Source organism: Hordeum vulgare, chromosome 6H (genome assembly GCF_904849725.1).
Source record: "Hordeum vulgare subsp. vulgare chromosome 6H, MorexV3_pseudomolecules_assembly, whole genome shotgun sequence".
Lineage (NCBI taxonomy): Eukaryota > Viridiplantae > Streptophyta > Magnoliopsida > Poales > Poaceae > Hordeum > Hordeum vulgare.
This window is the reverse complement of record NC_058523.1, coordinates 528,660,580-528,686,390: the sequence shown is the minus strand read 5'-3', so window position 1 is coordinate 528,686,390 and position 25,811 is coordinate 528,660,580. Positions and strand designations below refer to the sequence as shown.

Sequence of the window (25,811 nt, the reverse complement as noted above, 5' to 3'; positions counted from 1 at the left end):
CAAGAGAAGGATTGTGTGTGCATATCACAAGACGGATTTTTCCATTAACATATTACACTTTGTTCGAAATATTCTTAATAATCTGAGCTTATAAATTGGTTCAAGAGTGCTCTCTAAGAAGTTATAGAGGCATTTCTTTAAAAATTGAAGCAAAAAACGTTGCCTCGTTCATTAATTAAGAAACAAGAACTGCTCGAAAAACTAGACAAAAATCGTCAAAACATGCTCACAAAGCATCGTTGAAGAATCTCAGTACCCACAAGATCCACACACCGCACCGAGCACCGAGGAAAAGAAATATTGCTGAGGTTGTCCACAAACTGTGATCATCAAACACGTTTCCCCTGAACAAGTGACTACGACCCCAATGTGTCCAACCAAAAGCAAAGCCTTTGCCATGACGAGCACATGAGAACGCTGTCAGCCCATGCCAAATAGACGGCCACACGCGCCGGTGACAGGCCAGCTCCAAGTCCAAAAGCGAGCTACATCGGAGAAACATGCAATGTTGGTATCATAAAGGATCGTCGTGTCGGACCACCTCCTGCCAGTCATCGTTGCCATCCGGCCCTCGCCCTCGCAGCTTCGGCTTCTCAACAACAACCATTCCGCGGCGATCGAGCATGGCCGGACTCTCCCAGCAACACATGGTCAGACACTCAGACTCTGGCAGCAGGGTGGATGGAGGCCACCGGCCACGCCCGTCGCGCTGCGTGCTGGAGGGATGGCCGCAACGTCTTCAACCGGCCAGAAAAAGTTCACCGTCGCCGTCGCCGTCGCCGTCGGCGTCGGCATCGTGTCCACACCAGTGCACGACCAAAGAGTCCAAAGGCAGGCATGCAGGCTTGTAGGCGGCAGCAGCAGGGCCAGGTAGGGTATATCTTTTGCACGACGCCCATTGCTTCCTTTCATTGTAGACGAGAGACGGCCACGTAGTGCTAACAATACGCAGGGCCAGAGCTCGATCGACCGGGTCAATTCGGCGGAGTGGCAAAGGGTCCGCGGTCACCCTCGTACGCATGCAGAAGCCATCATATATATATATATCGCCATCTCCTTTCTGTTCCGTCGTCTGTCAAGAATCCAAGTGAGCCGCTGACTGTACATCGATCTAGCCATCGACCCTGCCGCCGTCTTACTTAGAAGACTTCCAAAGCAGAGTCAAAGTGATGTTATCTATATCGATCCAGCCTAGCTAGTTTCTTTTTGTTTTTTGTCATCATCCAGCCTAGCTAGTTTCTAGTCGTGCTTATACTAGATTCATGTGTTTTTTGCTCTAAAAAAGATTCATGTGTTTTTCAACCGCACGAGTTGGCGATATTTAGGTCATGCACTCGCTAGCTCGCCCGCTTTCTTTTCGATTTATGTGTGCCATCCTTACGCAGGGGCCACACTAATCTTCTCTATATCGTTTCAATTTTACCGGATGATGTCCCCAAGGGCACAGCTCACTCACGATTGTTTGCCAATTAGGTTATCCATTTCCAACATGCTCTCGGGTAACATACGGAGGTGAGGAAGACCCATAATTCCAACACATTCTAGTTGTGTGACTGACCCACTGGTGTTGTCGTCAGACGTGTTCACCAACTCACGTGGTAGTCCATGTCCACTATAAGAAAGTCTCTTCTGTCTTGCGAAATATGTACTGAAGTTTGTGCTCCCCAGTCGAATTAGAAAGCATGTATTGTCCATGTTTGATTGCTAGTATCATCGAATTATAATTTGTGTATGTATGTACCATGAGAAAAATAGATACTTATGCTCCTTCAGAATCCATATTTTGCCATTGCCCCACACCCACCCCCTCCCCAATGATCCAGTACTAGCTCCGCCATTGGTTTTTACCTTACGGGTTTTATATGAATTTATCGGTGTTAGACAAAAATAGTGAGTTGTCAACCGAGTTGGGAATTATCATCTACTCCCTCCGTTCCTAAATATAAGTCTTTCTAGAGATTCCACTAGTAAACTATATACGAATGTATATAGACATACATTAGAGTGTAGATTTATTCATTTTGCTCCGTAAGTAGACTTCTAGTGAAATCGCTTAAAAGACTTATATTTAGGAACGGAGGGAGTATATTTTAGTTGGGTTTGTGCATGGCTTTAGAATTAAACAAGTTACGCCCTATAGCTTCTTCACTATGTTTTAGTTGGGTTTGTGCACACCTGCTGCTTTAGTTGTGTCGTTGTCAACCGAGTTGGGAATTATCATCTTATCAAAATCACATTACTTGGTTAATACGATCATAGTGAAGTCCCGCTACGTAGAATTTAATGTTTCAAAGACGGAGATGGAACTTCATGGTGTTCATTCTAACTGTCTAATTGGCTCACAAGTGTCTTTTTGGGTTGAGTTACCGTATCGCCAAAGCACTGCCATAGAACACAAACATACAAGTTAAAATCACTTTAACCGTTTGACTCTTATCATCTTGGAGTCCCATCTAGGATACATATCACCATTGATTGAGTTACCAAAGTCAGGAGCTCACATTACCAAAGTAACTAGAATAATATAGAATATGTAAGTTTTGATTTTACATGTTGTATACGACTTTACCGAAGTCTTGTTAGATAAAATTACAGTTACCTACCTTTTGAAACAGACAACGATCTCCTTGTTGATCTTAAACTTCACTTTACTTGTGAGTTTACTGATTTGGGTTCTTGACTTTGCTAATTATTTACTTTACTCCTGTCACCCTCGATCGTGCTACGACTTTGACCTAACTGTCTCCGTTTGCCGGAATGGAAATAGTTAAAAACAGAGCGGAACAGGAACAAAAAATACCAAGCAAAGGTGGGTATAGAGAGAACATACAGAAAGCCTTTTCCTTTCCTTCACGGAGATATTGGAACCATAATCCTAGTGAAGTCCCGCTTGACATGATCCTAGTGAAGTCCCGTCAGATAAAAAAACCATGTGCTCGAAACCATCCGGAGTAGAATGATGTAAAAAATATACATTTTGAAATACTCAGTAGCAGCATTCACTGACTAGTTCACAGAAAGAAATAAAAAGGGTCAAACTTAGGACATCTCTAAGACGGACCCACAAACTTTCCGCAACCATACGAATCACGCGGTTCAGACTTCGGAAGCCATCAATGTGGTCGCTGCACACCCGGCTAAACACGCCTCCTCGTAGCATTCAAACGTCTTCATTAAACCCGCGTGAAAGTCAAGAAATCTATTTCGGCCACACGTCCATTCATGAGCGAGCCGGAATCAAACGCGGCACCGGCCAAGCTCCTCCCGTCCTCCCTATATTTAAATGAGGGTAGATGCCAGGCAAGAATCACACCCCTCCGTCGCTCCTCCATCTCCTCCTTCGCCATTTTTTCCACTCTTCCAATGGTTTTCGAAAAGCAGTTCTCTAGCATACAAGCCGACTAGGTGGCCCGTCGAGCCCGCCTGATACAAGCACGTGCGAGGAAGCTCGCTGCTCCGCCTCCCTCGCCTAGCCCGACGGAGCCAGTTGTCGTCCCAAGTCAGCCAGCTCGATGAGGACTGATGAGTTGCTCCATGCCAGCACGATTGGGAGCACGGTGGCAACCGCACCTCTCATATCTGCAACCGCACCTGTCGTGCCTGCGACCACGCCTCATGTACCTGCGTCCATGCCATGCAGGCAGAGACATAAACTGGGTGCGCGGAGAGCGACGAGTCGGTGGCCAGCGCCTCCGCGTCCGTCTCCATCATCAAAGAGAAATAGAACACGGGAGGCCGCTGCCACTTGGGTCCCATGAATACCATCGTTGGGATGACGCTGGCGTACACAAGTGGTGTCTTCCCCAGTTCTTCTCTTGTGAGGACCTTCGTCGATCCCGCATGGGCTACACCAAAACGGAGGTGCCCGCTTCCACTCCCGTTGAAGCATCAGTCAAGGGTTCTACTCCGGCGAGAGGCGGGGAAGCGAGGCGTCCTTTGCGATGAGCATATGCCTCCGAAGCTCCTAGCAGTCTCATGACCGGGTTGTCGGACATGGGAAAGATAAGGAGATCTGTTGCGGCCGGTCGTAGACTAGTATAGCTTATCCGGGTCATGGAAGTGGAGCTCCGTGCGACCGGACATGCACATAGTTTTATCTTTTTAGTTAAAATATATTTAAAATATAATAAAATATATTGTGTTTGTATGAAATCCGTCATCTTTGCATGAAATCCGACCGTGTTTGCACGAATTTCATCCAGTTATTTTGATGTGTTATCAAAATATACGCAACTACGGTTGAATACCGTCCTCCCACATCTGTATCCTCGGACTAGTCCCTTGTTCCCGGATGCATGAGAAAATTTATGGGTTGCCACCTTACATCTTGACGATTTTCATGCATCAATGCATGGTCTAGTACCATGCGTATCATAGCAGGGGAAAAGAAGAGGAGTTACCGGCTCATCTCGTGGCGGTCGATCACTATTCACACGCACTGCACGGGTAAAAAATCCATTTTCGTGTGCGTTTGGCTCGAACTCGCCGCAAGCCCGGCCGGCGCCGGCACCATGCATGGCGCGCGAACGAGCTACACCGGTCGCACCGGCGAATTCGGCGGCCGCAGCTCGCTCGACGAATGGACGTTGGGTTGGGTCTGTCGTCCACGACTTGTCGGGCTGGCGGTGAGCCGGAGGTCGCTGCCGTGATGGGAGTAACACGGTCCGTGTCATAGAAAAACCGGCCATGCATGCAGCGAGTCCACGCACGCCACGGGTAGTACTGAATGGAGTGAGAGTATCTACTACCGGACTTGGCAAATCCGACCTGTCCGTGAACGCATCCGTATGAATTGTCGCACATTCGTATATCTTGAAGGCGAAATCTCAAATTCATGCAACCTATGTAGGTCGATCATACGATACAAATTATTAGAATTCAACAATTCAAAAAAAAGCAAAACAAATTATAGTTCAACAATCCAAGCATGCCAAAATAAAAATAAATGTCTGAACGGAACGGATGTCTTGCTAGCTGGCCGGACCACTTGCCGGGCGTCATCCATACTTCGTGCTCAGAGGCCATCTTTGTCTCCTGATCCGAGGCAATCCACCGTCGACATCTGCGTGGTTGGAAAATTGTCTGAAATGCCCCAGCTGACCGTCGGGTCCTTTTTTGTCCCAACATGGTCCGCCCACACAATCCTTGTCAGTGGACGGATGAATGAGGTGCAGGGTTCCGCGCGCGGCTGGGGCGGCAGCTACTCCTTCATGCCCCCCTCCGCTCTATGTGATGACGTAACTGTTTCCTTCTCTTGCTACCAGCGTTGCCGGTTCCTCCAGGCGATGTTCTCCGACTTGCAGGACATAGTCGAGGACGGGACTCCGACAGACGAGGCGGATGCATCCTCCGTTGCGATGGTCGTGGAGGGATTGGACGACATCTTAGGCGACAGACCAGGACCGGCAGCGAGGATGTGGAGCATGGATGTGGGATGACGAGGGCTCGGACGCGGGAAAGGAAAAGGAAATGCGGGAGGAGGAGAAAAGGCTTGATGAATTTGATGCAATGGGGTATGCCTCTCGGGCAGGCGCGTCTGAATGCTCCATATTCATCCTTGATTTGAACTGAATACAGAAGGTATGTGTTAGTCCGGGGGTTTAAGGTCCATTTAAAAAGTTTATCTGAATCGCATTTTAATGAACAGTGACCAGGTCATTCGACCGAAAGTTTGAGATATGTTTGAGTTGCCCGGCTGTCGAGAAACGATAAATATGTGTCTATGTCTAGCACATGTTTCACTCCGGCCGGCCGTAGCATGCATGATTGTTGACTATTTTTTTACCATAATGCATGATTGTTGACTGGTTTGCCAAGGGAAGACGAAACAAAGGCTAGTATGGTATGTTTTCGAAATAAAAAGTGAGAAATCCATATTGCAACCTCAAACTAGCATTAAAGGCTAGTATACAATTCTAAATCGTGAAACCGTTTAAAATCAACCTTGAATTTTTAAAAGCGGCCAGGATTCAACCCTCTCCTCCCTCAACCTTGGTTTTAACCATGTTGACTGGGTATGTCTCCATTGACTGTCCAGTCAGCATGGTAAGGTAAAAATGACCACCTTTCCCAGCCAGTCACTTACATATGAGACCCCCACTCCTAAAAAAAATAGAAATATCTCACCAATACATAAAGTATTATTATTACGTCATCAAAGTAAATAAAAAATAGCATTATTTTTCATGAAAAATATTTTTACATTTAAAAATGCTTACAAGCAGCATTCACCGATGAATTACACAAGCAACATTCATTTCTGCAACAAGTAATTCGGAACGGAGAGGATAGTAAAAAAAGAGAGTCAAAATTTTATCCCGTCGGCAACAACATTCATGCGTGTTTACCTCACTGATATTCACACGCACCGCACCACGAGCTACAAAAAGTCTTTGACTCGAGCGATCTGGCTGCGCCCGGGCGCGCGGCCGGCGGCACACGAGCGAACCACATCGATCTGCACGCCGGCGAAATCGGCGGCCGCATGCAGCTCGACCGCTGCACCGTCCGAACGCGACGTTGGGTCCGCAGTCCGATCGACTTGTCGGGCCGGCGGTGAACCGGCGGGAGGTCGCTGCCACGGTACGTGTCGAGGATGAACCGGCCGGCCAGCCGGCACTTTTTCTTTGGCTTTGGCTTCTGAGAAGTGAGAACGACGAGGGGTCGATCTGATCGATGCTACGTTTTCTTTTTTAGAAATGGATTGATGCTAGCTTCTTTTTTTTTCTTTTCATTTTTGCGTGGGAGGATTGATGCTAGCTTGAGAGCGCGCGGTACATAAAAACATCAAGAAATATTGAGGGCACGTCAGAAGAGAAAAGAAGTGCCGAGGAAGCGATAAGGAAGAACGGTACTACTAAATCTCTAGCTATGCCTATCCTAGACTAGCAGATGTTTTTACTATGGAAAAGTGGGTTGGTCATGCCCCCCTAAGGACCTAGGTTTGTTAAACTTAATGTTTATGTTTTTTTTACCATGACTTTCTTAAGGGAACGATGGGGGCCGTTCTAAGAGATGACATAGAGAGATTCGTCGCTGGAGGAAACGGAAAGGTTGACTACTGCACGGATGTTTTAAAGGTGGAAGTCTTAGTTTTCAAATTTGGTCTAACACTGACATGAAGGGTGGGCTGTAATCGTCTCATTATCAACTCCGACAACTTAGAGGTGATTGAAACCATGCAGAACGAAGGGCAGTCGACTGGAGTGGCGACGGCGATCTTCGATGATTACTTTCATTATGCATGTGATTTCATTATTTTGAGATTCAAATATTGTAATAGAGAAGCAAATAAAGTAGCTCATGAGCTCGCTAGATTAGCTTGATTTTCTTCAACTTTAAAATGGTCTGAGAAACCTTTATGTGAAATTATAACGACCTTCACAAACGATGTATTGGTTATCTTTAATAAATAAAAATTGGGTTTATTTTAAAAAATACTCCAGCCGTGGCATGCATGCCTGTTAGTTTTGTCACCGTCGATCAGCCACCACAGCAGGTACGTGGCGGGCCACACGGCTAGCTAACTAGTAGCACAAGCGTAGCAAAGCAGGCAACCCAAAACACACCCATGAGACACTACAAACACTACAAAATTCCTACAAACACTACAAAATAGTCCCTCTGTAAAAAACATATAAGAGCGTTTAGATCACATCACTACTTTAGTGATCTGAACGATCGTGTATTTCTTTAAGGAGGGAGTACTAAGAAATAAATCATGTGGACAAGCAGATTTGCGGACAATTAATGAATAGCTAAGTTGCTACCTCAAGTTTTTGGTCCGAAACTTCAAACCACCTAGAAATATTTGAAGATGTGAAACCGCATGTCATCCACGGAGTCCGCACTTCAAATTCCGACTCAGTTGAACTAGTAGTTTAGGAGTATTAAGTTATTACCCAAAAGAGTATATGATTTTCGAGTCGGCCAGAGTAATTTGAGCTTTGACAGAGTAATGTGGACTTCTCTATTGGGGCATGCATTGATTGCACCCCATGTCTTCCACTCTCTCATATTAAGGAAAGTAGGTTTGTACAATTGAAGTTTAAAAAAAATCTAACATGTGGATATTAGATGTGCTTTTTAAAAAAAGATAGAAAATGTGTATAAAGTAAGTTTATTCAAAAAGGCGATTGTTAGCTAAAAGCCGACATTTGTGAACTAAAAGGCAGCTTTAGGTGGTCTAAATTCCTTTTGTGAAACCACAAGAATACAAAACTCTATCATCTCCACATATAAGCTTGTTGGAATTTTTCAAGAAAGTATAAAACCCAAACACCGTATTGACTCAGGACCACATGCGCGCTATATGGCACAACTCACCCGAAGTTGGGGATGGTGCCTCCCTTCATAGGGCCTCTAGATCCTCTGATAACATTTCCTACCGTATTGTGTGAGTTAATGACCGATGTTTTTTTTTTAAGTCAAAATAATTTTGGAAAACTCTACCATTTTGTTTTAGTTTTTTGCAAAAGAGCAACTCTAGCACTTTAAACATGCATCAGTACAAAAACATCATGCATGGTGGATTTCCTACCCGTGAAGAGTAGGCACCACTACGAGATAATAATGTATGATATGAAAATTTTATTTTTCAAAAAGGGGAGTACCTCGGCCTATGCATCACAAGATGTACATAATCATTTTATTGAATGTGAAAACATGTTCAAGTCATCGAGTACCAGACCATAGTATCCGGTATTACATGGCTCATTCACATAATCTATGAGTGGCTCGCCAGCCAAACTGGTTAAATTCCGCAAAACTGTTTCTAGTGCGTTGCACCTGGAGGCCATAAGCGCACATGTGTCCACACAGATTGTTTATGATGATCACATACGGATTGCAGCCGTAGCCATGTAGATAACCTGCGAGAAATTAGGAATAGATTTATTTTTTTGATGGGAAGAAATTAGGAATAGATGATCTGTAAAAACACATCCATTCTGGCAATTCTATGCTGCCCGGAGAATGACACGACTCCCACAACCATTTAGCTTATGATGGATACCAGCTAACTAGTTTCAAAGAAATTCAGAATACTCATTGACGGGGCAAAATTGTACGTAACATGAATCACGGGCCAAATCAAGATAGTAAACGAGCATGACAGAAATCAATGATGAATTATCTCCTTCGGATCACAAAAGTGCATGCATGTTTTGCTACCATGCCAATTACGCTTGGCAAGGCTACCTTTGATAAGAGTACCTCCCTCTGCAAAAATCACGTGAAAATTTTGTTCTTCGAAGGAATCTTAGTTCTCTAAATGTGTATCTGTGAAAAGTATTTCCAAAATTAATAAAATTCGGATACATATATTTTATGGTAAAGATATCATTAGAGGTTAACCATCATTGAAACGTGTCTGCCATATGCACGGGCGGAGACAGGACCCAGCCCCGAGGGCCTGGGCCCGGGTCCTGAGGCTGAATTTCTTTGTTGACTGTAGTAATTATTAAAGATATGAGGCCCAAATCTAAGCAATTTTTGAAGGTGGCCCGGGGCTTTGCCATCGTCCTGGCTCCGCCCTGGCCATATGTGTTGGGTTATGAGTTAGAATCTTGGACGCGTCTAGGCAGCAGCTGGCTGCTGGCTAGTGTTAGCTGGCAGCCTTCCATAAAAGGTAAGTTTATGTCCCCACAATTACAAAAAAGGAAGGGGCTGGTCCCCCAAGCCCCAGCGCACCACGGCTGGTCCACACATTACAGCGCACGCAAAAACAGCCTCGGATCCCCTACGCTACTTTTCCTCCCAACGCACGCAGGTCTACACGCAGCCTCTCCCACCGCATCTTCCCTGCGCATCTTCTTCTCCATCAAGAAAACAAGGGGGCAGTTGCCCCATCCCAGATCTGAAACTTGACCAAGCAAACAGGAAGCTAGAAATCAGAGGATTTGCATAGCAGGAAAGAAAAAGCAGTGTAGAACAGAAGGGTGAAGAATCACAGAGGTAAAGTCATCAGATTTTCTCACCTTCCCCCCTTATGCATCCACAATCTGTTGTGTTCTAGGTTCCAGGCTTCTCTTTCTCATCCAACATGTTGGATCCATCATCTCTTTGGTTTGCAACATCTCTCCTGCTTTCCTGCATGCTTCCCTGCTTCTCATGTTAACCACCTGATTAGTGCTAGAAACATGGTAGTCCAAAGATTTAAGTAAGGCAAATTGCTAGTACTTTTTGAGCAAGAATAGTTTCACTATGAGGCAAAAAACTAAAGCTATTCTTGTAAGAACTACTTTACAAAAAACTAAAGCTATTCTATTGCTCTGATTATGGTGGTCTTGTGGTGCTGTTTTCTTTGCTTGCTTGTAAAAAGGACAGGAGAAAGTTGAGGCTAGGAATGACAGGTCAAGTGATCAAGCGTTTGCTTCACTGAACTGAACTTGTGAGATGTGCTAGAGAAGGCAGTTAGTACATTGTCTTCAGTTAATGAGCTGCGAAAACAAGGCAGCACCTTGCTTGTATTAAGTGTGCTACTTTCTTGCTTGTATTGATTGCTTGTATTAAGTGTGCTACTTGCTTGCTTCATTGAGCTAGCTTGCTTCATCTATTTTGATGCTGAAATAGTTGGTTGCGTCGTTGAGCTAACTAGCTTCATCTTTTTTTATGTTGAAAAATGATCAGGTTGACGATGATTGACCTGAATGAGGAACCCGATGAAAATAATGGTGATCATGTGTACTGTACACAACATGCTGCTGGAAATACAGAGTTTGTTGCAGAATCACCTAATCCTCCTATGATTCGGAAAGTCAGTGTTGCTGCTGTAGAAGGAATTTTTACAGATGGGCACTCAAGTCGAGGGATGGCTGCTCCAGTAATACACAAGTACCTGCAGCAGTAGCTTCTGAGAGTGATGGACATACCCTTGATGGCACAGGTGCACCGAGCGATACTCGTGGGACTGTTCCTAGTGGGTTCGGTGCTGAAAATGATGATGAAGCTTGGTCACAACCAAAGGAGCCTCATGTGGGCATGACGTTTGACACTTTGGAAGGCGCAAAAAGCCACTACAGTTCTTATTCATTGCAGATTGACTTTTCAATAAAAATGAATACCTCAAGGAAGGCTGCGAAAACTGGAGAGCTGATAAAGCAGCAGTTTGTTTGCAACAATTTTCGAATGCCTAAAGTCGGTGACGGAGGGGCAAAAAAGATTCCTATGCTAGATGAAATTGTTGACGAAACAAGTTTGATCAAGATGAGGATATTGTCTTTCTTGATGATGACAGTAAAACCAAAAAGACGACCAAGAAGCGGAAGAGAGATACAATATTGCAAACTGGTTGCAAAGCTAAGATGGTTGTGAAACTAATTGATGGCAGATGGGAAGTGATCCACTTTGTTGGAGAGCACAACCATCCATTGGTTGACAAGCCATCTTTGACTAAGTATCTGCGATCACACCAAGGGATCCCAACAGAAGAAAGGGCATTCCTTACACATCTTCATAACTGCAATTTGACTACAGGTTTAAACAAACACCCCTAACCCCTACAACGAGCACCAACATTAACACATGGTTAAAACTTTGACACCCTGGAGATGCCTAACATTTTTTTGTTTCTTGCTTCCAACTCCCTGTCTGACTTGCTTGAAAACATGTGCCTTATTTGCTTGATAATAACAAGAACTTGCTTGAACTAGGCATGATAATGCATGATTTGTTTAACACTCTGGTTGCTGAACTTGCATAACGCTTATCGGTTTGTGATCGATTGGAAGTTTCTACTTGCCTGATTATTGTCGGTAAAACAATTTTGATGTGCATCTAGACTTACCTATGATTGATTTGATTGTAGTTGCAAGTAGCAAGTAACAATTTTGTGTTTCTTGCTTCCAATTCCTGTCGACTTGCTTGAAACATATAACTATTGTGTGTAGTTTGCTCGTGTATTGCCTGATACATTTTTGTCATAGTTGGTTGTATAGCTTCTGTGATTTGCCTAGACTCTGCATTTGAGTTGCCTTCATCTAAGAAATAGAAATTGTTCTTGGTATTGTTTTTGTGTAAAAAATGGTTAACCAATATTGTCACTTGATGGCGGCAGGTCGTATGATGCACATCATGTCAGAATTCTATGGGACGAAACTCATTGTCCCTTATACCACTAAGCACATTACAAACCTCAAGACGGTCTTGAACGAGGATGCTACAAAAGAAGGGGATATGATAAAGACAGTTGCATACTTTAAAGATCAGCAGAAAGAAGATTTAGATTTTTTTACAAGATAAAGTATGATGAGGAGGACAGGGTTGAAAATATTTTCTGGGTCAATGGTGCATCAAGGAAGGCTTACATGGAATCTTATCATGATTGCATCTCCTTTGACACAACATATATGACTGACATGTACAACATGCCCTTTGCGCCATTCATTGGAATTAATAGGCATGGGCAGTCATTCATGTTGGGTTGTGGTTTTGTTAGGCAAGAGTTGGCGTCAAGCTTTGTTTGGCTATTCCAGACCTTCCTTGAGGCAATGCATGATCTAGCACCCACCAACATCATAACCGACCAAGACATCGCAATGGCACAATCAATTAAAAGAATCTTCCCTACAAGTGTGCACCGCTGTTGTCGATGGCACATTATGAAAAAGGCACAAGAAAAACTTGGAGCATTGTTGGGGCGAAACCCTGGCTTGTCCAAAGATTTCAACAATTGTGTTGACTTTACCTTGACGCCAGAGAAATTTGAGGCGGGGTGGGCTGAGATGATGTTGAAGTATGAGGTTATGACTGACTCCCACTTTGAGACTTTAAACAAATACCGAGAAACATGGGTGCCCTGTTACTTCAAGCATCGGTTCTTCCCTTTCTGGCAGTCAACTCAACGCAGTGAGGGGTTCAACGCTGTCCTTAAGTGATATGTGAACCCACACAAGTCAATTTTGAACTTCGTGAAGCAATATCAGAAAATCCAAACACACATACTAGTCCGAGAGGGTTCAAAAGATTACAGGACAGGACACTTGGAGACTGAAATGTGGTCGTCTTACCCCATTGAGAAGCAGGCATATGATTCCTATACTAGGGACTTGTATGAGAAGTTCCGTGATGAGTTTCAGTTGACTGTGAGGTACAACGTACGACCACATGGTGAAAACTTGTATGAGGTTTACCCAAATCGAGAGTGGGTTGCTAGATATGGTTGTAGGAGCTATTTTGTCACAGTAGAAGCTGGTGGTGGAGACTACAGATGTGACTGGTGCAAGATTGAGCGGGACGGCATCCTATGCTGCCATATCTTGAAAGTTTTCAACCAACTTCGTGTTGATGAAATCCCAGCGCAGTACATACTTAGAAGATGGACACCTTTAGCAAGTTTTTATGCATCCCCCGCTGTCGAGGATAAACCCGATGAGTTGCCAGCACAAACAAAGAAAGAACTAAGGCATGCAAATTTGGTGATGGATTTTGGTAGTCTTGATCAGGTTGCCAGTGCGTCAGATGCTACAACAGATATTGTGAAGAAGCACATGCGTGGGGCACGTCATGAGATCCGAAATCTCAACATGTCAAGGAAGAAGAAGCTGGCAGTACCTCCTGCTGGGCCCACTGGTGGTCCTCCAGCATTAGCTGGTAGTTCTGCACCAGCACGTAGTAATACTCGGGCAAAAATAGGACATGCGTTGGATGTTGATGGACCTAAAGAAGGTCCTTCTGTTTGTAGGCAGCAGAAATCTACTTCTGCAGCAGGGAGGAAAAAGTAGCAGTGCAACCCGGTAACTCTATGAGTGAAGGTGGACAGCAACAAACAAATCCTAGGACTGCAACACTGCCCAGGGGACCTCCAGTGCCAGTGCCAAGGCCAAGGCGTGTGCATGCACTAAGAGGGGATGTGCCACAAATATTTGGGGATGCGGCACTAGTGAGAGGCCCTGTTCCACCACATATGGGTCCTAGACCAACAAACTGGCTTGCATCACAACCTATGGGGGATGTACAACCAAACCAGGGGGCCTAACGCAGCAAACACAATGTATGTGACTAGTGCTGCACTTGAACAATCGCCTAGAGCGTCAGCAACAGTTGATGGTGGGTATGGACAGCGTCCCGGTTCTTTTACAATGCAAGAAGAAAGTGGCAGCACATTTTCAACTACCATTGGGCAACCTCCTGCTAGACATGAACACCCTCCACTCAATATAGCATCACTACATGTAGCTGTTGCGGCCGCGCAAGGTGCTTCCATGGTTGAACCACATTTTGGGGAAACTACTACCACACCTGACCCTACAATTCCTAGAGACCCTCCAAAATCAACTACAAAAGGTAGGGCAAAGTTAAAAAGAATTGAATCAACACTTGAGCTGCACCCCAAGAGGAAAAACAAGTGCAACTATTGTGGGTCTGTTAACCACACTGGTGCACAGTGCAAGACCAGACTGGTGTGATGTACACACAAAGAACGGATGGTTGAAAATATTTTGCATTGTCAACTTCCTACTTTTTACCCCTAGAATTTTGAAGTTTTATATGTTTGAAGATCCTTAAACTGCTTTTGTAATGGTAATACTATGGGTTTCTGTTTTATGGTTTTTGTTACTATCGTGCCTCACATTGTAGTTTATTTTGCGTGTTGATGGAATGTGAGTTGCCTGTTTCTGTGCTTCGTATTGCCTAGCAAAAAATGAATACACGCAACTCACCCTGATGGTCCATAAATTACATGCAAAAATATGTAATGCTGAAGATGCAATAATCTTCTGCTTATGTAATGATGATATTAATTTTCTTTTATCGTCTTTATTATTAGTTTGCCTCACAATATAGTTAGGGATGTTTGGATATGACATTTGAGTTGCCTGGTCAAATTTTCTTATACAGGCAATTCCCCAGGTCCAAAAGAATTCAATCCCGCGATGAAAAAAAATTCAAAAGCATTTCCGTAATGCTGATGATGCAGTAATCTTTAAAAATACTGGCAAACTTCAGAACAAGAAAATAAAGAATAGTACACGTGAGGGAAGTAAAGAAACTGGCCATTGCTAACTTGAGGATGGCTTTCCATGGAGCATTGTTGTGCATGTTGTCAACCCATGAGTTGGTCAGCTGTTTCCTGATGTTTGGGACATCCTTGGCCGTGAATTTTGGAACAGCCCTTCCCTCCCAGCTGTTTTCTATTGTAAGGGCAAAAATACCACAATCGAACCTATCCATTTACATTATGTTTTCTATCTAGCTGGTTTACTCTATGTACTAGTGTCACTTGACAAAGTTTGAAAAAGCAGTGTCTGTGTGATTGGATGCTTACCCGTTGTCTTGTTGTGGCACATCAATGTTGATTAGTCCAAAATCATCCAAATAGATGTGAGACCTAGCATAGTGCTCTTCCCACAAAACACGAACACTTGCAACAATTTTCCTAGCGCAAACATCTAGACTCTTGTTCTTAAGCGTCCTCCAAGAATTAAGAACCTCAAAACGTCGATCCCTGATGTTCACATTGAAAATCCAATAATGATTGCCTGTAAATGGCTCTATCTTGTCAATGTTCTCTAAAATCGGGAACATAATCTGTTAGAAAAGTAGGCAATCTGTGGTTAGTAGTGAAAATAAGCAAGTTCAATAGTTATACACGCGGAAAAGTACTATCGCGCAAAAAACATGCCACATGTTGGATGTAACCAATCTTTTTTTGTGTGCTCATGTAAGCAACTTGTATAGATAGATGCAGAGTCGAAAAATATCATGAGTGTAGGCAAGTTGGCAACCCTAAAAAAATATTATTTAACTTACCATATCTTGACGGTCCAAGTGATTTGATTTCTTGAAACGAGAAATGAGATCCTTGCTGGTCAATTCCATTTTTTGTAACCAAATCTTGTGACAGGAATAATATGGATATGACCATGAGCAGATATTCAGAAAAAAAGGAAAATAATTGCAAAACTACATGTATTAATGATGGATTAATGATTGAACTTTTCTTACCGAGAACCTGAGCGGCATCACGACCTTCTTTGAGTCTGGTGGCAAGTTGAACATTATAGATTGAATTCTAACTTCCATTACATGGCTCAAGATAAAACCTTCCTTATTCATTGACTTTGCGAGCTCCCTCACGGTGACAAAGTATCCACCATATGCAATAACCATTGCGCTGCAATGAAACAAAGACATTTAGCTAAAAAATCCTTCCTGATTTGCCTACCACCATCCATCTAAGAAAAAGCAATGAGGGGATGGTGAGATGAAAAATAAAAAAATGCAGAAAACATTTCAAACTAAACAAAAATTGCCTGATTATATGATTTGGATTGCCTGTAAAATTAGTTTGAATTGCCTGCATAAAAGCATTAACTTGCCTAGAAAAAGTGCATTGTGCAAAACCTTGCAAGGAAAATGGAATGAGCATATTGTCATACCTAGTATCTGCATCTGGTGATGCTTCTTCATTAAGTCTCCCATGCAAGATAACCGATGCATACAATCTATTTGCTTCAGGTTTCGACATATAGACCTTTTTCTCATTATAGTCAATGAATGGGGACCTCTTGCAAGGAGGTGGCTTGATAATCCTTCTCTCAAATCGTTGTGGGGGCATCTCTCCTAAGCTACTACTGCTATAAATCTTCCTGCCTGATCCCACTTCTCCTTGTTTGAAATTTTTTTGGGGAGTTTGATACATGTTTTGCTCAGTTACGATCCCAGCTGAACAGCGTGCTTCTGCACACGGTTCATCTATGCCTTCAAGGTCCAAAACATAATCGTCATCAATTATTTCAATGGTTGGGTGCATAGGTACAGAAAATTCTTTGAACTCATACTCATCAAATCCGCTAGATCCGTCATTCTGATGTGCTCTCTCATCTACAGATGTTGTGGGCAAATCATCAATGCCTAGATCAAAACTTGGTGTTGGGCAGTACTCACTATAAAATGCAGCTGATCTTTTACTGTCGCTTTGATGTTGTTGTTCAATCTTTGTGGGGTTGATTTGGGGATTCTTGCTGTTAGGATGAGCAAACCTTGCTAAGAGCTCACTGACATCTAGAACATTGACTTCTAGTGCATTTGTTGTCTTCCCACTAAGAGACATGAACTTCTGGAACCGGTCCTCCACATCAGATAAATGGAAAAGGTTCTCCTGGCTACTTGATTGTACTACTTCTGAGACACTTTTGGCTTCATGTTTGGCATCTACAGTTGAACATACAGGTAATTTCCCTAGGGCTATTAGCAACTTTTGTTCTGAAATATTTGTCGTGGTTTCAGCGATTTTGTCTTGCTCCCTTTTGATCTCCATACATGACACTACCGAACAGATGTTCTCTTTCTCCTTTTCCTGACCTGCATCATTTAATGGTACAGCCTGTGGTGATGCCTTGAGATCTTGCACCTTGACCCTCTCGAAAGCATTGCCTACTTGCTTTACATTTCCTCGAGACGAAAAAGGCACTTGGCAAGTTAAGTCACCTAGAGGTTGTGTTCCACCAGGTTTTGCTTTACTAGCTGACAGAGTGTTGCCTCCCTTTTTAACTTGAATTGGTACTACTCTTGTGGCATTAAGTGTTGCCTCTACAAGACTTGGTTGAAAAGCAGTTGGACTTGCCTCCTGCTTGGACTGAGTTGCCATAATTTGTGTGCAACTTGCATGTTTATCAGTATGCTTTGAGGCTAACCCTGGAGATACTGAGCTTGGTAGCATATAGTTCAGCAGTTGTGTTTCGTCAATTCCATTACTTGCCTCTTTTACTTCACTTATTGCTTCATATTGCTGCTGAGAATCCCCGAATTTTTTCATGGGTGGCGGCCTTGCCTTCCCCCCTTGGCCATATTTGCTATTTTCAGAACAAAATGTTTGTGGATCCCCTCCTGTTTCATTCACCACAATTGTCTCTAATATGAAGCTGACACTTTTGTTCTTCTTCTTAGATAACGGAGGCGGTGGAACTTGGTTGTGACCAACTTGCTTTGGTTCTCCAACTTCAAGTGCAGAACCAATTTCTCTCATAACTTTTTAGTGAATCTCCTTTGGGCATATTTCCTCGGGGTTGAATGTGAACGGCAGATCCAAATCTTTTGCGCTCAACAACTCTTCAAAAATCCTCTTTGCTTCCAGTGCAAGGGATCTGTCTTCAATGTCCAACATTTCTCTCACTTCAAACAATGAGAAGCATGGGGTTGGGGATGCAGCAGTTTTAAGGTCTGTCATCACAAGATCTCTGACACAGATGCTATCTGCCTCATCGAGTGATTTTTTCTTCTTGTTGTCTCTCCTCTTTTCAAATAGAAATTGCAGTGTGCATTGTTCATCATCAACGTTGGTCGGTGTCCCGCCTGAGCCACCGTTGCCTCCATTGTCGTCATCATCATCCCCCTACTCATCATCTTCCTTATGTTCTTCATTGTCATCACCTTCATCATCTTCCTTCTCTTCGTCAATGTCATCACCTTCATCATCTTCCTTCTCTTCTTTGGTGTCATCACCTTCATCATCATCATCATCTTCCTTTCCTTCCTCCTCATCTTCTTTGTCCTTGTTTCCATCAAATTCGACTTCCCTCCCTATGTGAACACTTGTTCCCACCTCGTCACCATCATCATTGTCCGAACTGCCATCTTCTTCGCTGCCGTCATTATCTTTCTCCTCACAAACTTCGTCATTTTCACTATGATCTTCCTCACTGCCATCATCATCGGAAATAAATGACTCTTCGTCACTTGGCAAGCTGTCTGTGCCGGCTGGTACTTGTTGACGTCTTCTCTTCGACTGTCGCCTGCTTGTCTCCACATCAATAGGATTTGTTGTCCTTACCCCCCATTCATCATCATCGATCCTACCAAACCCAGTCACGAGTTTTCCAACTGCATGTGAAATTACGAAACACATTTCGTGCACCATCCCTGTGAGATTCTTTTGCTTCTGCAAAACATAAAATTGGACAATAAAAACCATTGTAAGAATCACCATTTGTTGAGGGTATCAAAAAATGGAACAAGTAAAAAGATGATCAAAAAAAGAGAATCACTATTACAGGAAAAAAACAGCCATCGATTGACTTACTGTTTTGTCATATGACTCGGGCAATCTTGTGGCAACAAATTTGGTGATGTGATCCATGCTTCCAAACAAGCTATCATCCGCAGACCGTGAAAACTCGGTCTTAAGATGGTGTTTTTGTTATCAAAAAAGGGAAAATATGAGTGACAACAAATGTGGCAGATGCATATTTCAAATGAAAAAAATGGTAATTCTAATTGTATGAATTTGCCTGCATCCACTATCAGATTTCTTGATGCCTACTAAATATAATGGATAGTTAAGATTCAGTAGGTGTTAGAGTTGCAGAAAAAATGTATGTAGTTTGCTAGTTTTGAGTGCATAATTTGCTTCTGTTGCATGAGAAACTAGCTGATGTTAAACATATAAAATGTTGAATAGTTCAACTATCCATCGTTTGCCTACTATTAATTTCAAAAGGTAGTACAAAACATGTGCAATTACTGTCATAAAACACAAGTTCAAACTAAAACTGAAAACTACTTAAAATATGTGTAAAGCAGTTGCCCAGAAAATCTTATTAACTTGCTTGCTCTTTCAAATTCAGTTTCCTCCTACAGTAGAGTACATCGGGTTTCTTCAGAAAACATAGGTCCTTACAAACAAAAAAGGATTGCATTTGCACATGAAAAAAAAGTCTAATAGAAAAAGAAAAAGAAATGAGGTTGCCCTCAAATTGCCGTATTCTCCCGGGGCCTTCCTGTCCTTCTTGATAACTTTAGAAATTAAATCTGAATTCCAAACTAACACCCTTGGTACCAAGTTGGGAATTGGCTCATCAACATCCAACGAGTCTAGATACAACAGCTGTGTGATGACAAAAAAACAGACATTTGAAGTTAGTTGATGTTTGAAAAAAAAAAGTGGATGCTAGCAACAAACAAGCTAGAAGCACTTACAACAATGTGGAAGACACAGCAACAAACAGCCTTCTTGTTGCGACGACCCAATGTGAATGCTAGCTTCAGTTGATCAACAACAAACTGACATATGTTGGTCTCTGTTATCACATTGACATCCATGACCACCGAGAAGCTTTTTGGGGAAATACTTAAACTAGTTGAGGGGGCAAGGAAGGAAGAAAAAGCAAGAGCTAGCCAAGCGCGGACGAAGTCATCATCATGAGATCCATTCATTTCCTTGATCATCTTGCACCAATTTGTGAGACTCGATGAATTCTTCGAGGTGATATTGTAAATGTTGTACATTGCCTTTGTGATTTCGGGACAGTTATCAAAGCACACCTTCCTCCCCCTGTTTGGCAAACCCCATATCCTACTCACACTTGCAGCATCTGCAGGAATCTTGCCCCTTTCCGGAATAACTATCTGCAACATCTCAGGATCATAATACCTCATTATCCATTGGCTAAAATCACCAGGCATGCTATTCGCTGCAAGGTCCAGAAGGCCACCAAATTCTTTTTCAATGATGGCACCTTTTTGCTCAAAATTCAAGTCCTTGTTCAACTTGAAGAGCCTTGCAGGTGATGCCCTGTTCCTACGACCCAATTGCACAACAAGATGAAAAAATAAGGAAGGAATTAGCAATAATGTTCGTTACTAGACAACATTGTTGGGCAATGGTTTTGAAAACAGAGGCAACCATGCAAATACCTCAGTTCCTCCAGTCTTCTGTCGTTTTGTATTTTGAGGTTGATCCACAGTTGGACCTTCAGCATTTACATTTTTAGAATCTCCACCTAGGCTCTGATTTGAATTAATATCATCAGGACTCTTCCGTCGCAGAATAATAGCCTTGCAACTCTGACGCTTGTACCCAATTATTGTTGAACCACTCGGTGGCTAAAGAGTAAAAACACACAAATCAGTAAAAACAAAATATGTTATGTCCAAAAATAACATAAAACTTCAAAGGAAATTCGCACACCTGTGATTGCTGCTCTTCATTTTCATGAGACGCAACTTCATCATGGCTTGCTTCTCCCAGCCATCTATTTTCTGTTGCGTACAAAAAAGGAAAACATTAAGAACATCAAGCAAAACTCAAACAATTCAGTTCTACAAAAAGTTGTAACTGTATATCCTGCACCCTAAAAAATTCAGGTAACAAAGCATGACTAAAAGCGCCAAAAGGATTGTTGTCCACTAAATGAAATTCAGACTGTTCCAACAAAACAGAAACTACTTAAGTAGGAGAGCTCCAACATTAGAAACTACTTAAGTAGCAGAGCAATATGCACTACAGGCAAATGTAATATAAAACCTAGGCAACACATGATAAGACATTGGGCAAGTGAAACACACAAATAAGCAGCAACACACAGAAAACTAGCAGAAAACAACCCCTAAAATGCAGTTAACCATTCATTTTGGACACATCAGTTGCAATGTAACATTTTTACTATCTATGTGAACCTAAAACCTATGACTGATAGGCAACAACAACTAAATGAACAACAACTGTACTGTAAAGATGAGTGACAAATAACCAACAAGCAACTAATTTGCATCAACAAACAAATGAGGGTGATAACTACTACAATACAAAACTACTGCCTACTAAACAAAAATCAACAAGCTACATATGCAAACACTACTGCATACTGAAGAAAAACCAAATGCCTACTACCAACTGAACAAATATCAACAAGCTACATTGCAACACTACTGTCCTACTGAAGAGCCATTAACAACTGATATAACTGCATCAACAACAAAGCCAACATCATACCAAAAAAACATCTTTGTGGCCTTCCCATCTTCAGTCATCTGACAAAAATGAACACCAACGACCAAAAATGGAGGACTCGGTGCAAATTACCCCCTCCCTTCCCTCTCACACTGGACTTGAACACCTTTTCATGTAGAAGAGTCCCAAACCCTGCCCCGAGATCCAAAATCTCATGTGCTATTGTTGGGCAACTCAAACACAAAAATGGAGCAACAAACATGGACTAATCCTACACACACACACACCCCAATATTGACCTACCACACACCCACCAACCTACTTAGCAAGGACTCAACAATCATCAAACCTCGCAGGAGCTCGCATGCATTCAAGGCATTCAAACCCTAACATAAGTAGTCCATATATGCACTAGAAGGACCCCTAGGATAGCAGTACACATGCACTAGAAGGACCCCTAGGATAGCAGTACACATGAGCCAAAAACAGAGAACATAGCAGATCTGAAACCCATGCCTCAAAACAGAGTCGATAAACTCACTAAGGGGAGCTTGCAGCGAATGTACCCTCCGACAAATTCCTCGGTTGTTGTTCTTCTCTGTCGTGTCTACGGTACTGCTGATGTTCCGCCGCTGACTCCTACTTCCACAGCAACGGCGCGGTGGTGTTGCTGGGGTGATCGCACCTCCCCTCGTCGCCGCACTAGAAATCAGGAACGGCGTACGCGCGACCAGTTCCTCCTCTCCCGCGTCTACGATACTGTTGTTGCTGGTGCGGTTGTTGCTGCGGCGGCCTGTTCCTCTTCTCCTCCGTCACCGCACGACAGTTGGTCGCCTCCAGATGCACATCCGGCAGCACAAAAGGCCACGAATCGCCGCCACACCGCCGCCTCGCCACCGCCTCGCTCCTGGTTTGGGGGATTTGGATGGGGGCTCGGGATTTTGCCGGTGGAAGGAGAGGAAGGGGAGGAAGCGGAGAGGGATGGAGGAGGAAGGGGAGAGGGATTCGAAATGGGGGAATGAAGTGGATGAGGGTGGAGGGACCCGACCAGGGGACACCTGGAGCGGCCACCGATGACCCTGGCCAACCGCGCGCCGCTACGCCAAGACGGTTCGATGTTGATCGAACGACCCAGAGACGTGTGCGTCAGAGAGAGCTAACGAGCACAGCTGCACTAATTAGAATTTGGATATAATCTTTTGTTTTTTATATAGCTTACCACCAATGACAAGTGGTGGATTATGAGTTAGATTCATTGGCATCAACCTAGCTTAAAACCAAATGGATCCACCTAGTTCACTATCATGTTGTCTTTTTCGTTTTTGAAACACCGAGTAATATATGCCGAGTTTCAGGAGTTACAAATTCACCATAAACATCTTGCTATCAATGTGGGACCACTCCCTTCCACTTAAAAATATTATTACTATACCTTATGAGACACACATGTCATCAAATTTGAAGTTTGACCCCTCGTGCCATATTATTGTATAAGCACCGTGGAGCTTTGATTGACTCTTTTTTTTTTTTTTTGCAGAACCACGGAGAGTCAGCCCTGTTGTCCCTCGGCGTCAGCGATGATCATGCCTAAACCTTCAATAATTAGCCGGTATACGTCACGTTATTAGTTTTCTCGTACTGTAGTGCATTTTAGTACAGGGTCTCTAGAACCCCAGAGGTCCCAATTAGGACCGGAGAGAGGAGAGAGGAGAGAGATCAGCTCCTGCCGGAAGACGACGGCCAACTATGGCCCCACCGGGCAGCGCCCCGGGATCCGCACGCGTTGGCCAAAGCGATCCTCCGCCCTGCGACCCGCCACGTGGCCAGGACCATGCACGTCCCCGTCCGACGCGCCATTTGCCCCCGACGAGTCAACGCGCCGCGCGCGACCCCGGCGACGGTATAAATCGGCCGCGCGCCACCACCATCAGCTCAGCTCCATCAGCAACACAGACTTCGACGTACGTCGTACAGCAGCAGCAGCAGCACGACTGCACGAGCGAGCTTCGGTCGACGGCTAGGCTAGCCAGGCAGGTTCCGGCATGTCGACGTCGTCGCCGGCGAGCGGGGCCGCGTCGCCGGAGGGGGAGGGGGCCGGGGGAAGGAAGTACAAGGGCGTGCGGCGGCGCAAGTGGGGCAAGTGGGTGTCGGAGATCCGGCTGCCCAACAGCCGGGAGCGCATCTGGCTGGGCTCCTACGACGCGCCCGACAAGGCCGCGCGCGCCTTCGACGCCGCCTTCGTCTGCCTCCGCGGGCCCGGCGCCGCCGGCGCCGACCTCAACTTCCCGGACTCGCCGCCGCCGCCGTGCCGCCACAGCGTCGACCCGCAGGAGGTGCAGGCGGCCGCGCTCTCCCACGCCAACCGCGCCGCCGTCTCGGCCCGGGAGGACGACTGCTCGCGGGCGCCGGCCGCGCTGTCCACGGAGCAGTGGTCCGTGACGCAGCCGTCGTGGGCGCAGCATGACACCGGCATGGACATTTTCGGCGACGACGCACCGGACGACGGCAGCATCGACTGGCGCTCGGTCATGGCGCACCAGCCGCCGCTCTTCTCGCCGACGGCAGGCTGGGGCAGCAATGCGTACGACTTCCTGCAGGTGACGCCGCCGCCGCCGCAGTGCGACGAGGACATGGAGGAGTGCGGCCATGGCGCCAGCGCTTCCCTGTGGAGCTTCGACTCGAGAGACTCCTACTTCAGATACTAGTTTTTCCTTCTTTTTACAGGTCTATAGTATTATTAGTATTCATGCAATACTAGTTAACATACTGTCACTGCTGCAGCTAATATCCACCCGTGCAAAATTTCACCAGGTGCATTGCAAAGAGTATTACAATTGCATTGCCAGATTTTAACAATATCTGCTGCCCTTCCGATCCTTCTTCTCCTTCATGTGTAGTACTATCTGCAAACGTAAGTACGTAGTCAAAAACATAAGCTGAAAACTTGTATGGACGCTTAAGAAGAAAGCACAAAGTGTATGGGTGTACAAGATCAGGGCACAAAGTATATAGTTTCTTTGGAATATCGCCAAAGTTTTGCCGCATCTAAGTGTACTTGATTTTGTTTTCATGGCCGTGTATTGTGTAAGTCAACATCATGATTTTGTCCGATGTTTTTGCGCCGAGGTTTGCTAATGGATGAAGCTTAAGGGGATCGAGATTGGCTCAAAACGGTAGCACACCATCAACTTAGACATCAGCATAGACGGACCCACGTAACCATGAGTTTCAAACGGCACGTTCAGCTAGCTATTCGCAAAAAACATAAACAAAAAACAAAACGGTACGTCCAGCTTCTTGAAAAAATGTCAGTTTCCACATGATATATGCCTCTGACTTTCCCCTCCAGATAATTGACGATGGTTGATACGAAAGAAATTTTCAAAAAACTCGACCATGGTTAATTTGTGTGGAAACAAATTGCAGCATGATTGATCATTGATGAATATATACATACGGATATTCCAGATAGCTGCAAGCACACTCGTTTTCATGTGCAAACCAGACACTGGGATTAAGAAAAATGAGGCTAGATGTACACCACACCAGCCCTAGCTAGGCGCATATTCATGGGCAACTTGCGACGTGGACAGCAGGGAGGCGTCGTTTTCAAGCATGTGCCAAATAGCAAGATCCGAGTATACAATGCACTGTGTGTGTTGGTGACACCAATGTGTCCAATCCGGGTCGGCCTCTTGTGTGTCTCGCTCGCAACAGTTCCAACTGAGACCTGAAATAGACACACGCGCACTAGCTGCTGCGCGCGTCGCCTCTATTGTCCTTCCTTGGCTCAAGCATCCATCAAACAATAATATTGGTGTTTTGTTCTCAGCCCTCCCTGCTTAGAAATTTCACCCTCTCTGATGAGATGACATGCCTCACCACGGTGAGAAGCTGAGTATGAACTGAATATCGTTTGTTTGCGACCTGGCCCCCTTATCGTCGTTCTATCGTCTCACACCGGAGGAATAATTCTTGTATCGCACTGGGGAGTAGAGCATCTTGGCGGCGAAAAGGAGTGCAAGCCATGTATGATCGCCATCCGAGCGACAACTTGGTTCGGATCCTAGTACCAAGAGTATATATATGTGATTACGATCGAATTTACACATTCCACGTGATATAACGAAATAAATTGAAG

At 44.3% G+C, this 25,811-nt stretch overlaps 1 protein-coding gene, 1 non-coding gene and 1 pseudogene across 2 annotated transcripts; 2 read left to right on the top strand and 1 right to left on the bottom strand.

The window, feature by feature from the left end:
* Window positions 1-1,339: 1,339 nt before the first annotated feature.
* Window positions 1,340-1,445, bottom strand: LOC123406479. Its single transcript, XR_006612177.1, has one exon. It is a non-coding gene; the product is annotated as a U6 spliceosomal RNA (small nuclear RNA).
* Window positions 1,446-10,636: 9,191 nt separating this feature from the next.
* LOC123405763 lies at window positions 10,637-13,721 on the top strand (annotated as a pseudogene).
* Window positions 13,722-23,630: 9,909 nt separating this feature from the next.
* Window positions 23,631-24,859, top strand: LOC123404534 (ethylene-responsive transcription factor ERF018-like). The gene has a single exon (XM_045098458.1). The coding sequence runs from the start codon at window positions 23,713-23,715 to the stop codon at window positions 24,373-24,375; it is 663 nt and encodes a 220-aa protein (XP_044954393.1). The 5' UTR covers window positions 23,631-23,712; the 3' UTR covers window positions 24,376-24,859.
* Window positions 24,860-25,811: the final 952 nt, after the last annotated feature.

What these genes read in the sequence shown, in the direction of transcription:
- LOC123404534 (XM_045098458.1), top strand. Translation starts at nt 23,713, where the DNA reads ATGTCGACGTCGTCGCCGGCGAGCGGGGCCGCGTCGCCGGAGGGGGAG.